The sequence below is a fragment of the Chenopodium album genome, chromosome 1 (assembly GCF_948465745.1).
Source record: "Chenopodium album chromosome 1, dcCheAlbu1.1, whole genome shotgun sequence".
Taxonomy (NCBI): domain Eukaryota; kingdom Viridiplantae; phylum Streptophyta; class Magnoliopsida; order Caryophyllales; family Amaranthaceae; genus Chenopodium; species Chenopodium album.
The window spans coordinates 26,914,196-26,933,479 of NC_137834.1; the positions used below are offsets into that span (position 1 = coordinate 26,914,196).

At 36.4% G+C, this 19,284-nt stretch overlaps 2 protein-coding genes across 2 annotated transcripts; both read left to right on the forward strand.

Moving 5' to 3' along the window:
• The first annotated feature begins 2,879 nt into the window (after positions 1 to 2,879).
• On the forward strand, positions 2,880 to 3,338 carry LOC145630354 (uncharacterized). The gene has a single exon (XM_081682617.1). It carries the CDS (start codon positions 2,880 to 2,882, stop codon positions 3,336 to 3,338), a length of 459 nt encoding a protein of 152 aa, XP_081538743.1.
• A 14,329-nt stretch (positions 3,339 to 17,667) lies between these two features.
• Positions 17,668 to 18,303, forward strand: LOC145630365 (uncharacterized). The gene has a single exon (XM_081682629.1). It carries the CDS (start codon positions 17,668 to 17,670, stop codon positions 18,301 to 18,303), a length of 636 nt encoding a protein of 211 aa, XP_081538755.1.
• Positions 18,304 to 19,284: the final 981 nt, after the last annotated feature.

Below are 19,284 nucleotides of genomic sequence, written 5' to 3' on the forward strand. Positions count from 1 at the left end.
GCTGCCAGGTGGAGAGACAGTACAAGTTGAATTACAGCCGGGTGATCCTAGTCGGACGGTAAAGGTTGGGGCAGACATGGATGTGGATATGAGGTGCCATTTAATAAGTTTGTTGCACGAGAATGCAGATGTTTTTGCCTTATCGGCAAGTGAAATGCCGGGAATTCACCCTGAAGTGATGGAGCATAAGTTGAATCTCAACAAAGGGTTCAGGCCGATAAGGCAGAAAAAACGTAATTTCTCTACTGAGTAGATAGAGGCCATACGGGCAGAGGTTAATAAACTCTTAGCGGCAGGATTTATAGAGCCATGCACATACCCAGAATAGTTGGCGAATGTTGTAATGGTAAGAAAGCCGACGGGGAAGTGGCGTATGTGTGTGGATTTTACCGATTTGAACAGGGCTTGTCCCAAGGATTGTTATCCACTACCCCGAATAGATAGATTGGTGGACTCCACTTCTGGCCATTCTATGCTCAGTTTCTTAGACGCATTCTCGAGATATCACAAAGTCAGCCTTCATAAGGATGACAGGGCAAAAACAGCCTTTATAACGGATACTAGAGTATATTGCTATAAGGCAATGCCGTTTAGGTTGAAGAATGCCGGAGCAACTTATCAGAAGCTAGTTGATAAAATTTTTTAAAAGCAGAAGGGCCGAAATATGGAGGTGTATGTAGATGATACAATCGTTAAAATTAGGGAAAAGGAGGATCACATAGCTGATTTGAAGGAAACATTTGGGACATTGCGGAAGTATCAGATGAAGCTGAATCCAGAAAAGTGTGTGTTTGGAGTTCGATCAGGGAAGTTTCTGGGTTTTATGGTTAGTGAACGAGGAATAGACGCGAATCCCGACAAGGTGAATGCTTTTCTTGAGATGAAACAACCGAAAACTATTCAAGATATACAAAGGTTGACTTGCAGGATGGCAGGGTTAACACGGTTCATTAGCAAGTCTACTGATAAAGCGCTTCCATTTTTTGTAGCTTTGTGGCAGAACAAGGCATTTGAATGGGGAAAAGAGCAAAGGGATGTGTTGGAAGTGGTAAGGAATCACTTAAGATCTCTTTTAACGGTCGCAAGGCCGGAAAGAGGAGAATTGTTACAACTATATATCTCGGCATCTCCAAAAACAATAGCTGCAGTGTTGTTGGTAGAAAGGAAGAAGCAACAGATGCCAATATACTTTGTTAGTCATGTCATAAATGCGGCTGAGCGTAGGTATCCTGTAATTGAAAAGATGGCAATGGCAGTGGTGATAGCGGCTAGAAAGTTGAGACCGTATTTTGATGCACATCCAATAGATGTTTTGACAAATCATCCGTTGGAAAAGTCTTTACACAACATGGACACATCGGGTCGGTTGTTAAAGTGGGCTGTGGATTTGTCGGAGTATGAGATAAATTACAAGCCCAGAGTTTCAATAAAAGCACAGGCTTTATATGACTTTATTGTAGAAACTTCATACAACGATGAAGAGGAGGAATTGGGCACTTGGCAGGTTTTAATGGTTTACAGTTTAAACATTTATGATATACAAATGGTTTAAAGCTTTTAATATTTAACATCTATGATATAAAAATGTTTAACGTGTGAAGTAATTACTATCAACTTATAATATGGCAGGTTTCGGTGGATGGATCCGCGACATCAACCAGATCAGGGGCAGGAATAGTTATAACGACCCTAGATGAAAAAGTTTTTGAATATGCAATTAAGTTTAAATTCAAAGCCACAAACAATGAAGCCGAGTATGAAGCAGCCATAGCTGGAATCCAGCTATCTATGGCGGTTGAAGCCAAGTGGTTGGTTCTGACAACCAATTCTCAGTTGGTATCCAGTCAATATTCTGGAGAGTATGAAACGCGAGAGCCAACGATGATAAGGTACATTGAAAAAATGAAGCAGTTAACAGCACAACTACAATATTTTGAAATCAAGTTAGTACCGAGAGCACAAAATGGACAAGCTGACGCCTTGACAAGGTTGGCAAGTTCAAGCTTTAATGACCTGGAAAGAATAGTTATGGTAGAAATCTTGAAGCTGAGAAGTATAGATGAAGAATCTGAACAAGTGCTCTGTGTCAGTAATGGCACGCAATGGTTTGATAAGATATTGGCATACCTCCTGTATGGAGTATTACCACTTGATAAGGGAGAGTCCAAAAAATTGCGCAAAAGTAGCGTGTGTTTTATAATGCATCAAGGCCAGTTGTACAAAAGAGGCTTCTCATTACCACTGCAGAGGTGCATAACAGATGTAGAGTCTGCCAGGTTAATTGAAGAGATACATTAAGGCACTTGCGGGAATCATCTCGGTGCAAGAGCTTTATCACGAGAGGCGATGAGAAGGGGATGCTATTAGCCGACTATGAATGAGGACGCTGTTAAATATGTGAAAAAATGTGAGAAGTGTCAAAAATTTGCGCTATCTATCAATTTGCCCCCAAATGACTTAACGCTAATACTTAATCCAGTACCTTTTGCACAATGGGGGATGGATATAGTCGGCCCATTTCCTTCAGCAACAGGAGGAAGAAAATTTCTCGTAGTGGGGGTAGATTATTTTACAAAATGAATCGAAGCAGAGCCGGTAGCAAAGATAACAGCGTTGGAAGTAAAAAAGTTTATCTGGAAAAATATTTTCACAAGATTTGGGTTACCAATGGCAATGGTCTTTGACCATGGATCTCAGTTTGATTGTAAGCCGGTGAAAGATCTTTTGTCCATGTACAAAGTGAAGTTTGCATACGCGTCAGTATGCCACCCACAGTCAAATGGCCAGGCTGAATCAGCGAACAAAAAAATCATAGCTGCGATTAAAAAGAAAATTGAAGATGCGAAGGGTTTGTGAACTGATTTAATACCAAAAATTCTATGGGCAAATGGAACAACAGTGAGAGAAGCAACAGGAGATCACCCTTCACAATGGTATTTGGAACAGAAGCGGTGGTACCAGCAGAAGTAGGGTTGCCGACATTCAGAATTCAGCATTACTATGAAGATCAAAATGATTTGCTGTTACGACAACAACTGTATTTTCTACCTGAAATACGGGAGAAAGCAGCAGTCAAGTCAGCAGCCTACAAGGATAGAATGTCAAGGGAATACAATAAACGGGTTGCATATCGGCCTTTATGTAAAGGGGATCTAGTACTCCGAAGGACAGCAGCCACGGGAAAAGGTAATGAAGATGGAAAGATGACGGGAAATTGGGAAGGGCCATACCGAATAAGAGACATGGTAATGCAAGGGTCCTTCTACTTAGAAACAATGGATGGAAATCCATTGAAAAATGTTTGGAATACAGCGGTACTAAAAAAGTATTATGTGTAAGTAGTGTAAATTGTTTTGAAAACAACAAAACTGATGTTAGTAAGAGCAATATCAATAATGAATATATAAAAGTTATCAGCCAGAAATTCCGTCGTTGTAAAAGGCATCCTCCACTTAACAAATCATCGTTAAGTGGGATGGACAGCTAAAAACCGCTTTCGTGAGGTTAATGCGCTTACAGCGTGATCAGTTGTGATCATTAACTCGCGAGGTTGCTGATTCAAAATATAATTTCAGTAAAATCAAATCAAGTATATTCCAACAAGAGGTATAACTTTGGTTATGATCGCCGAGAGGGTGCCTAACTGACTATGAAATTAGTGCAGTAGGCGACCGGTATTGTACTCTGAACCAGCAAAAGAAATTCCGACTTAGCGCACATAATTGTTTAACAAATATATGAACTAAGGGGGCAGGAAATGGGGTTAATTGGATATTATCTTTGTTTAATTGAAAAGCTAAAGCTGGAAAGGACAACAACTGATAAGTCAAAAGTGTAAAGTTGAGTTAGGGTATTAAAGTTAGTGATGTTATAACCTTGTGGAATTAGTTAGATAAGTCAAAACGCAAAACGTTGAAATTTTTTACTCGATAATTTGAGTACGAAATTTGTAATGGAAGGCAAGGATTGCAGATAACTAAGACGCATGTAATTGGTAGTTATGAGACTGAGGCAGCATGAGTTATTAGAATTTTTTTTTTTATAAAAAAACCTACATGTTTGCAAAAGTAAAAGATGACAATCGACAGGCACCACCACAAAAAGGGTATATGCCGATAAAACAGCATTGTCAAAAAACAGTTTAACAAAAACAAAGGATAAAACATTTCAAACTAAGGCTGATAAGGCCCAATTACACAAGACCCACAAGAAGATGTCGGTGATGACTGCCCGCCCCTTCAAGATTGTTTATTCTCAAGCACCGGAGAATTTAGAATGCTGGGATCTTTGGGGCCGTCATCAACACTCGGCTCATAGTTAAACAAATCTTCTTCAACAAATCGTTGTTGTTCAAAGCCGGAAGGTATTTTGTAGGCTTTTTCGTTAAAAGCTTTCTCAACCTTAGCCCAGACTTCTTTTTTCCAGCCGGCAACATGGGCAATGCACCTTTGAGCAGCTGTCCAACCTCCATCAAAGCGATCTTGGAGTCGCGTGCAGAATTCTTTAGAAGCCAAGTAACGGCCAACTGCTCTTTGCCGAATGCCAGGCTTGTCATCCTCCATCTTCTGAACCTTTTCTTCAAGATTTTGAATTTAAGCCTTGGCATCATTGAGATCTTTCTCGAGGGAGGGAAGACGCTCAAGGGCAAGATTCTTCTCAGCAATTTGATCCTTTAGCTGCCAGACTTCCCTCTCAAGTCCTTCAAGCTTGGCAGCTTTGTCCTTCAGAGATGTCATCTCCAAGTCATCCCTCTTCTTAGCTTCTTTCAGCAAATTTAGATCCCTATCAGCATTGTCCAGGGCAGTTTGCAAAGCATTTTGGCTGGCAGAGGCTTGATGATGTTGTTCTTGGTAATAGCGGTACATCTCAACAAGCTCAGTACCGGACATAAGAGCCTGCATTAAAGAGTCATCCAACCATAAGAGCATAAACGATAACATAATTAAAACACAACATAACGGTAAAAGATGAAAAGAAAACAATTTTTTTTTTTTTTAAAAAAAAATGTGTGTGTGTGTAACGATAATAATAAGAAAATAAGCAAAATACAAATTGAGTACCTTCATCATGTTATGCATATGAACAGCAGCAAGAGGGCCGATTTCGCCCACAGGCCTGTCCATGGGAGGAGCCAAGTTATATAGAAGGCGGTAGCCGAGATTCCCACCTTGCATAGGGTCATCGGTGAAGAGTGACTCATTTCGGTACACATCGAGATCGGGCCGCCATCGATCTCCAGAATGGCCAGGGGGAACAGAGAACCCTCTTAAAACTACTTTAGGAAACCTCCCTTCAAGACGCTCAATCCATTGATTAGACCGATATATGAGCCCAGGGACGCTAGTGTCCGAACCGCCGGCAGTGGTGGGGACACTTTGTCCAATTGGTTGTCCGATTTCATTAGGTTGAGGAGGGGGAGATTCGGGAGTACGAGTAAGATCTTAGATCTCCACTCTGTCAGTCATCTTCTTGGTAACTGGCTCAGAACTCTGAACCACTGTCTTGTCTTCAATTTCAGTTGGCTTTGAAGACGGAGAAGAACGCCTAGCCTAGTTGTCATTCTCTCTCGATTTTTTCTCGGCTTGGGTGTCGGATTATCTAGGGTTGACAACTCCGACATTTCCACCCCAACGATTTCTCAATGTGGACAACTTTCTCTTCTTTGATTGGTTATCAGCCATCTTTTCGGCTTTTCTTTTAGGATTGACCGGGGAAGCACGGCTGCAAGGTTGTAAAATCGCTTAGCACGACGGCAATAATCTTTTTCTATTGCAGTTTTCCTGAACTTGTTGTTTATTATAGCTTTTGCCACTTTACTGTTCCCTGGTAAAACAAGCGGTTGCCGGAAATCAGCATCATCGGTCTCGGAATTATACTCTTCGTCCAAGCTCTCCTCTTGAATTACCTCTGTCGTTAAATCAACATCATCCCTGCTCTCGGCATTAATACTATCATCCTGCTCGTCATCCTCATCCCCAAGAACCGAGTTTACTGCAGACTCGTGAACAGGAGATGATTGATCTTCTCGCCGAGTTGGGGGACACTCCTCTTTACCAGAGTCAGAGGAGCTAGGGCTCACCACTTGGCCTTGCCCAGGTTTTTTACTTGACTCCGAAGCTTCTCAGGCGGCGACATCAGGTTGATAACTGGTTTGCTTCATTTTCGGCATGGAAGTAGTACTTACACCGATATTCCCAACGTTTGAACCGTATTGATCAAACCGCGTATTAGCAAAACTCCTCAGATGATAACGGACGTTAACCGGTTCAATATCAAGAATTTTAGCGTATTTCGGAATGCAGGGGTTAGTGGGACGAGTAGCCTTCTCACAATCGGCTAGCAATTTGTGACGATAAAAGGCTTTCTTTTGTTCTTCTGGGGATAACAGCTGAAATGGATCGTCAATATTGTCAGAAAGGGAAGAGGCAGTCCCCCAGATCGGCCAAGATCCTTCCCTAACGATTGTCTAATAAGGCGACGCCTAACAATGCTAAGGGTAGGAAGTTCTTCCTCGGTACTACTATTGGACATCTAATATCTTAATCTAGAAGCTTAAAGAATAAAAATAACCGAATTACAAAACATGCAAGTTCTTTAAGAATATATATATATATATATATACACACACGTTAATTAAAATATGTAAATACCTTAAAGCTATTCGCCAATAGTGCAGAACTTCAGTAATTCGATTGTGCTTTAGTAACGAATTAAAGGACCGGCGATTGCTCTTCTATGACAGTAATGGAAGTTTAGATAAAAAAATCCCATTTCTCTGAAATTCCCTCTTTTAAACCGCTTTTTCTCTTGTTTGTAATCGAGAATGAAATATGAAAATGAAGGGGAAGGTATTTACAAAAAGAGGCGACTGATGTGACGGTTGAGTCAGAATTCCAATGGCTAGGAAAATTTTGAAAATTAAAATGTAAAACCATTAGATTAGCAACACGTGTCTTACCCCAATCCATATTTCCCGCTCTTTCTACTAAAATCTAACAAATGATTCATCTCCTAAATGACTACGTTTTATTAAGTAGACCTTGTGTCCTGTCGGCACACAAGGTCACTTGGGGGGGGGGGAAACGGAGTTTTTTCGCTTCGAGTTCTTTTATTAAGTAGATCTTGTGTCCTGTCGGCACACAAGGTCACTTGGGGGGGGGGGGGGAAACTAACGGAGTTTTTTCGCTCCCAGTTCTTATATTAAGTAGACCTTGTGTCATGTCGGCACACAAGGTCACTGGGGGGGGAACGGAGTTTTTTCGCTCCCAGTTCTTTTATTATTGTCGGCACACAAGGTCACTTAGGGGGAAAACGGAGTTTTTTCGCTCCCAGTTCTTTTATTAAGTAGACCTTATGTCCTGTCGGCACACAAGGTCACTTGGGGGGAAAACAGAGTTTTTTTGCTCCCAGTTCTTTTATTAAGTAGACCTTGTGTCCTGTCGGCACACAAGGTCACTTGGGGGAGGAAAACGGAGTTTTTTCGCTCCCAGTTCTTTTATTATGTAGACCTTGTGTCCCGTCGGCACACAAGGTCACTTGAACAGAGTTTTTTCGCTCCCAGTTCTTTTATTAAATAGACCTTGTGTCCTGTCGGCACACAAGGTCACTTGGGGGGAAAACGGAGTTTTTTCGCCCATACATGCCTAAGAATAACATCTTCTCTACACAAAACATTGTGCCAGAAACCATCCTAAATATTACAGTAAATATTTTCGGAAAAACGCTCGACAGAGTACAAGAAACATTATAGTTATACCAAATCAATTAGTATTACCGGAAAAAGAAAGCCCGAACATATCATAAAATTAAATGGTGAAAATATTAAAACCCAAAGTTTGGCCAATATCCTAAAGTGAGAACGTCGACCTATAATCCAACGTCCTCACTTGAGGGGCTAGTTGTATGGGATGATATGTGAAACGGGCTGACATCTTCATAAATATGGATATGAGCCCAACGTAACTGATAAATAGGCTGATATGTTCCATAAAGTAGACATATCGGCTTGTCGGTACTTGGCACGTGGCAACAATAGCTTGACACTTGGCAAGAAAAGCCTTGCATGCTTTGTAGCCACTTGTCATGAGATTTATTATAAATAGTAGGTTAAGCTTCATTAATGGTAAGCATTTATTACTCTCTCTCTCTCTCTCTCTCTCTCTCTTACTTATCTTCTTCTTAAACACATTCTAACTTTATCATCGGAGTGGTTATCCCCGGACCACCCCGGGGCTAGCTAACTTTTGCTTATTGTGTAGGTTCTCAGCTTGTCGATAGGAGTATCAGGATCTCGGGTTTGGACTCTCGGGTAGTTGGATCCTTGAAGAAACAACTATAACTACGTAAATTAAGAAAAAACAAAAAGGGAGACCATATATATGCGTAGTTTTATTTAAATAGGAGAGATGTACTAATTTAATTGTATCTAGTCAATGTTACGAACTTAAAAAAACAGAGGTAGTATATGTCTTTATTTGCTCATTAGTAATTGGAAATTACATACGACTCCATTGTCTCGTTCACTATTTTAAGACTTTTAGCTCCACGCGAGCCTTAACATCAAAGCCAAAACCATAAACCAGTTTCACTACCACTCCACCTACTACAACGACATTTGAAATTATATACGTGGTTTTAGAATCTTTACACTTTATGACTATGATGTTCATATGAATTAATCTTATTCATTAATATAATATAAAGCCTTTATGAAAATGGAAGAGGATTATACATACTTGTATAGTTTAAGGTAGACTAGGACGTCTAGAAGAGACATATATTAATATATACGTGGAACCACGCATGAGTTTGGACGGCAAAAATGTGAAATGACGTACACTACTCCATTGCATTTGATGACGCTATACTAACTAACCTGTCTTAGCGTTTTACTACGTATATCATATAAATATAGCTTAGCCGTTATTTTGTTGGGTAATTTTTGAACCTAACGACTTTAGATAATTATACTAGTAGGTAAAATCAGTTTGGATAAGGCAACATAAGATAGTTCTCGCCTTGTATTTGAATTACTGCATCCATTTGATTTTTACTTTATTTACATACCTACTTTGAATATTCATTTTAATATATATGATATAAGTTTAAATATTATAAAATTTAGCTAGATTAATCACAAGGTATATTTCTATAGTATTAGTTTGTAATTAATTTTGTTAGTGAGCAATTAAAGATATTAATGGTTAAAGGTATGCATTAGCACATGTCCACTCAAATTAACGTAGTTAGGCCCTGTTCACTTCACTTTAAAAAAATAATATTAATTAAAATAATTTCAGTTCAATAAAAATAAGTTCCGTTCAGTAAAATTAATTTCATTTAAGTAAAAATAAGTTCAGTTCAGTAAAATTCAGTTATCTTTAAGAAGAATTATAATAGAAAATCAGTAAAAATAATTTCATAGTAAAATTAATTTCAGTTCAGTAAAAATATTTTAAGTTTAGCAAACATAATTTTGTTTCAGTAAAAAATAATTTCAATTCAGCAAAAATAAGGTGAAATGAACAGGACTTTATTTAGATATAGAGGAAGCATCGGACAAAATAAGTTAAATATAAACATAGAGCATTTAGTTTTATTTAGATTTTGGTAACACTAGGCTTTAGCCTTTTAAATGTAAATTGGGAGTATGACTGTATGTATCACTGTGTGAGTCCAAGTCCAACCAAATCCTTTTCTAAAGAAGGTAAAGTAATGTACTGAAAAAACCTTTTGATGATCATACCCTTATAAATTAATTTACTCTATTATTATTATACATATATATATATATATATATATATATATATATATATATATATATATATATATATATATATATATATATATATATATATATATATATATATATATATATATATATATATATATTTTGCTGATCTGATTCTATGCATTAATAAAATAGTTATTTGCCTACAAACCAGAAAGCATTAAAATTAAACTTTGCAAAAAATAATGTGACTATTGCTAGATAACTACCCCGTCGACGTAAACAGTATCACAGTTCACACCATGGTTCACGCTATCTATAACAACCCTATAGTTCACACCATATTATATATTTGAAAATTGATAAGGAACAATTGATAGAATATCTATTCATGTAATTTAATTCATTCAAAAATAAATTATTTATAATGAACTCCTATTTTGACAGATAATAATAATGAAGATATCTTCCCGTTCTTACTTCTTAGCTTAACTTTGTCATTATTACTCAAACTCTTAAAGTAGCTTCTAAATTAAGTAATTTTCATCTTATTTAATCAAGGAAATGCCAATAAATACTCTAAATACATTTTTTTTAATAAACACTTTTAAATACTTGATTATTGACTCAAATTAAGGAAAATCCACTTATCGTAATTGAATACGTGTAAGGGGAAAGTGACAAGGGTCTCCTTTAATTAACTCCCCATGCAATATGTATGAGCTTAAAATTAAACGAATTCCTTCGATGTACATTTGATGCCGTGACTGTGGTGCGGGCTGTCAAGAAGAAGGCTTCTCTCCTATTTTCTTGCTTTATGATGATATTGTTAAGTTGGCTTCTTATTTTAGTTCTTTTTCTTTCTCTAATATTATAAAGCATGCGGGTAATATTCTGGCTCATAGTGCTGTAAGATGAGATGCTAGAGGTTGTAATGACTAATGAGTTTGTATCTCTCGGTCCTTTTCCCCAAAGTTTGACAACTTTGACGGAAGTTGATCTAATTTAATGAAATCCTTAATTTGTTAAAAAAAAAAAAATATCCTTAAACGTAGTCTTAACTTATGTGGGATGTTGCACATTTAAAAATATTGGAATGGATCAAATGTAAATCCAAGGCCCATGAGATTTGTTGTTGTTGTTATATATTTTTTGAAGCTATTTTGTTATAATATATGATTAGGGTTAATTATAGAAAAAGGTATTCCTTACACTATAGTTCAAGTAGTGCTACCTACGCCGCTACATGGCTACACCCCGGTCTAAATAATGGAGGGAGTTCAATATATTTGATGCGGTCTTATTATGAATAAGGTTATGTGAAGTTTTTGTGTGTAGGAAATTATTGATGTTGGATTAGATGACATGAATTGACCTTAACTAATTAACAAATATGCTTTTCAACAAAACGTTTAAAAGCCCAAGTTATACTCTTTTATGTTCTATTTTTCTTTTCCTAATCTGATTATTCTGTATATAGGTTATAAATGGGACAAAATGGTTTGTTAACATGTTCAACAATTAATACTGTATTGAACTATTGATCAAGTCAAATGCACATGAAATAGATGAGTTATTAGGTTATGAAAAAGAGTTAGGTTACCATAATATATTTAATGATGAAATAAAGAAATGGAAGCAAAGTGTAGTTGAATCTATTATTTCGGTGCTCTAGCACGTGATCGTTATAGATTCTCATAATAGGAGCAGTATATCATGACTTAGTCATTATATGAAGGAGCTAAGTTATTATGCAATAACGCATTTAGGTAGGCCGGCATGTATTAACGTGACATGCCGAGAATCATGCATGGGAGAATGGGCATAACCGCATAATCAATGAATCATCAAATATTATCATGCTAGATACGTGATGGTTAAATTATGCCCTAATTTCACTTTTAAATAGAGCACGTTAAAAAATCAATAAGAGTAGGCTCAAGTAGTAAGCAATTTGATGTCGCTTAAGGGAGGTCTTGAGTTTGAGCCTCATCGAATGCAGAAAACTCTTGTTGGGAGACTCAACCACAAAAAATCAAGGTGTGCAACCCGGGTTGGATCCGAATGTAGTTGGAGCTTAGCTTCGGTGAATCGGATGGGGCAAACTCAAAAAAACTTTTTTTTTTATTTATATAATTAAATCCCTTTTATTAGGCTAGTAGTATTACTTTGTTATAACTTATAAGTATGTACAATTTAATGAAATCTTATTCAAATAGTCTATTTGCACTCTGATGTATCTCAAAGTATTTTTATCATAAGTTTCCATCTAAGTTTCCTTGTTAGCTAGGTAAGTTAATAGGTATCTGGATGCAAATTAATACTCCTTTTGAGAGTAGAGTATAACTGTATAAGTACAATTCCTAAAAGTCATTGACCCTTGAAGAGTTTGATGATGATGAGAAAATTTCTATTAATGAGATTTCTCTAAGTGTTGGAGTGGTGGGTACATATTGTGAAGGAGACTCGGCGAGAGAGAGAGAGAGAGAGAGTAATCTGAACTATGAAGGTTACAAAGAGAAACAAGAGAAAGTAAGAAAGAATAGAAGCGAAGAGTTTCACACTGGATGACTGGAACTAGCCCAGTGATCCCTAACAGGAACGTACACATACAAAGAGAAGCTTCCTAATAGGAGAAGGACAACAAGCTAAGTTGATATATTGAAGATAGCAAATTCCAAAGACAATAGGATTCCAATACTGGTCTGCAAAGAATTCAAGTTTATACGAGCAACACAGAGTTTGATGGGTGCAATTGCGCGATAAACTTGAAGCAAGACTTAGAAGTACTATGTTCCACTCGACACTTTGTTTATAATGAAAACACAGTGAGTGATATTGAAAACACAATGAGTGAGTTTATATTGAAAACACAAGTGATGATGATGAGTGACATTTATGGTACTCATAGGGTAGTCTTTTAAGTCATTTTTACCTTATTTTTGTATCTTTCTTTACTCGGTTTAATTAGTCTATTTTTCGTAGTTTCTTTTCTCCTTGCTTACTTTGTGTTTTTCATTCATTTATTTAAATTATCTTATGTTTCCCTTCTATTTGGTTCTCTTTTCCTTCTATCTTCTTTCTTTGGTGTCTTTTGTAGGTATTTAAGGAGTTGGCTTTGGAATGGGATCAAGAGGAGCTACAGGAAAGAAGCAAGGCATCTTGGCGCACCTTCAGAGAAGGCGCGCAACAACTTCACTTACCGCGGGGGCTCCATATCTTGGTGTATTTTTGCCAAAATGAGATAGATTGCAGCTGCACATGGGTCGCGGCTTAGCCGAGGGAGCGATAATTTTGGAGTGGGCGTGCAATTTTGGAGAGACCGCGCACCCCTGGCTCAGCTTGGGAGCAAGGCATCGGACTCGCCCTTGCCGTGGGCGCGGCCTTCAGGATCCGCGGGCGCGACGTTTACCACCAAGACAATCCTCGATGTTTGTTGGCTGTCTGCAACCTCATTTCCGCGAGCGCGCAGCTTAACGGAGAGGGTGTGCACGTTAGCTTTTTCTTCTTTTGCTTATACATACTCTTGTAATTCTCTTTTAGAAACCAACTCTTTAATACTTCATTAGCTTAATTTTAGAGATAGAATTTAGAGAGAAACTAGAGAAAGAAGTTGTAGAACTCCATCATTTATCTTCAATTCAATCTATTTCAAGTTTAATCTCCTTTTTATCTTCAAGTTTGGTAAATTTCTTTGTTTTTGTTTTCAATATTTGCTTTTAGTACTTGTTGTTGATGAAATTTCAATTTGATTTTGGTTGCTTAAACTTGTTTAGCTTTATTGATTAGATTTTTGATTTGATATGATTTTGCAACTATGATAATGATGATGATTAGTTTTGTAATGTTTATTCGCATGTTTGATTTGTAGTTTGATGTTGTTTTAGGGATTCGGATCAATAGATTGTTGTAATTAAATTGATTGATGAATTTGTGCATGTATTTAGCATTTTAGGATTATCATTAGTAGAATTCTAAACTTGATTGCATTGATGATCTTGATGACATGACCACTTGATTTGAGATTGTTAATTTTCATCTTGTTTGATTTGTTATTCTACTAATTTTTCATCCATAGAGGAAACCTAGCTTGACAATTAGTCTAGATAGCCTTTTGAACACTTTGAATGCAATTATCATTAGTCCTTGCAACACTAGCTTATTGGTTCAATTCAACCCTAATTTGACACCTCTATCATAATTTCATGTGAAACCTAATCCCTAGCATCTTTGTGATTGATTTACCTCTATTACTTGCTTAGTTTGATTAGCCTACTTGACTACATACTCTCACACACTTTTCGAGGTAGGTTAACACATAGACTATAGTAATTGACCTGCCATCCCTCGTGGATCGACTTGGACTTGCCCCTATACTAGGAGTAGGTTTAGTTGTAAATTTTGTTGACTTGGGAAGACTAGCCTAACGACTCTAAGCTAGTTTCACCTCTTGTCAGATGAGAACATGTTCTAAGTCCCTAACTTAAGTTCCACTCGACACTTAAGTTCTGATGATCTGATTCTAATGTTTAATTTTAAGTCAGGTCTTATCTGATCTGAATTTATTAAGGAATAAGTTATAAGTATCTTAAACAAGTTAAAGAGAATAAGTTCTTAAGTTAGGTAGGATAGGGTCCTATCATGTAGCAAGTTCAGTTTGGATTGTTCTTAAGTTAGGTAGGATATGGTCCTAACATGTAGCAAGTTCAGTTTGGATTGGAACTTGTGAGAAAGGTTTTATTATACACAAACTATTGGGTGCGCCGCACCCATAGTTTTGTACTACCGAGGAGATGACAATAACGACAACAATGGTGGATGACGGTGATGATCGAAAAATAAATGGCATCAATGGCGGATTATTACAAGAAAATCTCTGTAGAATCAACCATGGCTTTTGAGTAATCAAATTTTGAAGCTCACTATAATATGATGAAATTATTTAAAATTTTCCCCAAATTGAAGCTAAAACCCTAAGATAAGGTTGAAGGTAGAATAATGGTGATGGAATTTTCAATATATAGTTGTGAATTTTCAGCGATGGAATAATGATAAAGGGGGAGGTCAGGAGGTGGAGGAGAGAGAAAATATATGTGTGAATTTGAGGAGAAGAGAGAAAATATATGTGTGAATTTGAGGAGAAGAGAGAAAATGGAGAAAGAGAGAGGAAGAAGATGAGAGTGAGTGGGTGTGACGTGTGTGGGGGGTAGTGGGGGATTATAAGGATTTGTTGGGTTTATATTTGCTGGGGGTGTTTTTAATGTTGTAGTTTTCATTTGGGTTAATTATGTATCAGCCAACAAAATACCAATATTAGCCAATTAAAATAACATATCATCCAATTGATGTCTAACATTAGTCAATATTAAGGACATATCAGACATTAATAAAAACGTTTCAGTCAACACAAAGGAACATATTAGCCAACAAATGAAACATTTCAACCAACAAAAAGAACATATCATCCAACAAAGATGTATATCAGCCAACAAAAGGAACATATTAGCCAGCAAATGAAGCATATCAGCTAGCAAAAGGATGAAATCAGCAAACAAAAGCAACAGGTAAGATAACACATCAACCAATAAAATGAAACATATAAGCCAACAATAAAAATATGCATATCAGCCAACAAAATAAAGATATCATCCAATTAAAAAAACATATTTTACAGATGTCAGCCAACACAAAAAACATATCAGCGAACAAATGAAACATTTCGGCCAACAAGTGAAACATATAAGTCAAGCTTGCCACCTACATAATTTGCGTGCGGCAGTCCGCACCCAATACCTTTTATTTCGTTTAATAGGTTATAACTAGAAGTGTTTGTCCTATAATATTGGATTTGGTTATGCGTTGAAAATCTCTTATAGGGTCGAAGTTTTACTTCCAATTAGGCCTTGGAAGGTTTCCTCGAAAATATCACTGTGTAATTTCAAGTTCCTATTAGTTTTGTTTAAATTCTGCGAAAAGTATGCACTTAGGAACTTTCTACAATTCACCTCCCTCTTGTAGGGTTGTTCATAGTGCGGGTCTAGACCGCACCAAATCGCAATTTTGCGGTTTGGTGTGATTTGTGGTTCAAAAATTGCGATGCGGTTTTCGAAAATGTCCAAACCGCACTTTTGTGGTTTGATGCAGTTTTCAAAACATTTTAGACCAAACCGCACTTTCCATGATGCGATTTGCGATTTAGACTGTCAAACTGTTATACCAATTTTATACTATTTCTATTAAATATATACATTAAATAGCTTTAAAATATGATGTTTTTACTATTAGCTAATTAAAAGTTAAAAAAAGTTTAATATTTATATATAAATTAATAATCACAAAATAAAATAAAAATTCTTTTTCAAAATAATATTTATAATTTTCAAGAAAATGTGGCTAAACCGCAAATCGCACCGCACTAAACCGTATTTTGCTGTGCAGTTTGGTTATAAACGCGGTTTGAAAAAAATGCAAACCGCAAATCCCAAACCGCACCGCGAACATCCCTACCCTCTTGTAGCAGCTCATCTCTACTGACACTAAACTTTGATATATATAAGGAAAATTTGTCAGAAATAGCCTTTTAAAGTGTCCACTTTATTTAAAACAACCTTTTAAATTTTTTTTTTTGCAATTTCAGACCAAATTATAAATTTTTTTTTTATCAAAGACAACCAAATGTTACTTTCGGGCGTTGACTCTATTTTTCCCGATGTTAACCACGAGTGTGCGAGTCACGTGACCTCCTATATTGCTTAATACACCCTTTTTCCCTCCAATTAACTCCTATTAAAACCCCTGCTTCTCTTTCGTCCCTCTTTTAGTACGAGTGAATTAGAGGGAAAATTGGTATATTAAGCAATATACGAGTTCATGTGTGTTGCACACTAGTGGTCAACATTGGGAAAAATAGAGTCAACGCCGGAAAGTAGCATTTGGTTGTCTTTGATAAAAAAAAAATATATATATATAATATGGTCTGAAATTGCAAAAAAAAAAAAAAAAAAAAAAAAAAAAAAAAAAAAAAAAAAAATTAAATTAAAAGGTTATTTTAAATAAAGTAGACACTTTAAAAGGTTGTTTCTAACAAATTTTCCGATATATAAATCTGGGGTTTGATCCCTCAACTTTTAAAGGGTTGAAGTTGGTCCCTTAGAGCAGCAGCATCGGGACCTTTCCCAATCCTTTTAGGACCCTTTAGTCAATCCTGATGAATGTTGTGTGTTGGGAAAGGATCCTCTTAAAAAGAGGAATGACCCATTTCCTTTCTGGTAAAAGGAAGCTTACCTCGTCCCTTGTGCAAAATTACACATTAAAATATACAAAAACTCACGCGTGCTGCAATCTCCAACGGCTAGTTCCTTTTTTTTTCAATTTTTGGTCATACTTCATTCCGACAAGTGGCAGCATCTTATTGACTTTGATTTTTTTTTGCTCCAAAATATTATAACGGCTATAATTTGCAAACGGTAACTTATTTTTGAAATCCGAAAACATCAACGGTCATAAAATTTTTTTATCTATAAAATGAGTATAAATTTGCTATATTTTCACAAAATTTCAGTTTCACTTGTACAATACTGTTAAACACAAAATTATTCTAATCTCCATATTTTCAAGTTTATTTTTCTCCATTTCACTTCCAATTTCTTAGAGTCTTCAATATGGATCGTAATAATTCTAATTACGGTCGTAACCCGAATTTTCCTAACAATTCAAACTTTCAATTTAACCAATCTAATCCTCCTGTTGACCCTAATCTGTTGAGTAATCCTCAAATTCAAGCTGCATTTTTTCAATGGTGTAGTAGTCAACCAAGACCAACAAATTTCAATAATATTCCACCAATACAACCAAATTTTCCTCATAATTCCCAATCCTATCAATAAGCTTTTGGTAATACCCCTTTTTTCCCTATATCAGAACATTTAACTCAAAATATGAATCAATCTCCAGGTGGAGTTTGTAGTAGCAATGCTACTCCAATAGAGTTAAGTGGTGAACATGTTGAAGAATTAGCGGTTGCATCTAGGGATTTATGGATTTGGGTATGGAAAAATTGTCCAGCTGGATGGAAAGGAATGTATCAAGGCCGATCTAAAACGGCCACTGTTATCTTGGAAGCGGTTGCATCTAGGGATTTATGGATTTGGCATGCCTTCTTTGGGACTCCTGGGTCGTGCAACGATATTAATGTACTACAACGTTCTCCTGTGTTTGATGATATAATAAATAATCGTGCTCCACAAGTTCTGTTCACAGTTAATGGAAACACTTACACAAAAGGATACTATCTCACCGATGGGATTTATCCAAAGTGGTCGACATTTATAGATGCGGTTACTGCCCCTCAAACAACTAAGGATACGTTATTTACTGAACGTCAAGAGAGTGCGAGAAAGGATGTTGAGCGTGCTTTTGGTGTGTTACAAGCTCGTTTCGCAATAATCAAGAAGCCTGCTTTGGCATGGAGTGTAGATCTGTTGTGGAAAATTATGATGACTTGCACCATTATCCACAACATGATTGTTGAAGACGAGTGTGATACATATTTAAATTATAAGGATCCACTCTGAGAATATGTCGAAATCGTCCTCAACTAGGAATGCAACAACATTCACCGTAACTCCCGGACAGTATGATCCAGATAATTTCGGTAGATTGATAGCTTCGAGAGGGGAAATTCGTGATAGAGACGTCCATATGGCTTTGAAGAACGACTTGATCGAGCATTTATGGGCACAGTCTATGAGGTCCGATGAAAATTAAACATTTCAGTTATTTTTAAACTTATGTTTGTTATTTTCTTTGCTATTTTTATCAACGTAATTCATGGTTTTTTTTTTATTCGTGTCGTTTAATCAATGTATTTCATGTTTTTAATCAATGAATTTTATGTTTTTGAATTCGTCTCGTTTAATTAATGTGTCGGTTAATAGAACGATCTATTATTAATTATTATTAACAACATTTTCAACAATAATAATAATTAAGTATATTAATAAATATATGTAATTTGAAAAAGGAATAAATGGTGGGGTATATGTAAGTAGGAGAGAGAAAGTGGGAAAGGATACTCATTGATGTTGGAAATTTTTAAGGGAAAGGATGAGTAAAAGGATGGAAATAGTGGGAAGTGATGTGGAGGAAAGAGAAAGTGATGTGTCAAGTGTAGGAAAGGAGAGAGAAACCGAGAAAGGATATAAGTATCCCCAACACTAATGATGCTCTTAACCACCACTTAATAAGTTAATAGTAATTTTTCTGCTTTGACAAAAATTGATGACTGGGCAAAGTTTAGGGAAATAAATGATGAATTGGCAAAAAGATTGAAAGCTTAGGGACCTTGCACAGGTGATGTAACACACTAACACTAAATTTTAAAAAATTGTGAAAGTTTAGCGACATATAAGCATAGGTGGCATAATTGATTTTTTTTTTTTTAAAAAAAAGCATAGGTGGCATAAGACATATTTCCTAGCAAAGTTATTGTGAAAGTTTATCACCTTAATATTGACGGGTCATATTTTTCAATTAAATACTAAAGTTTAGGGACC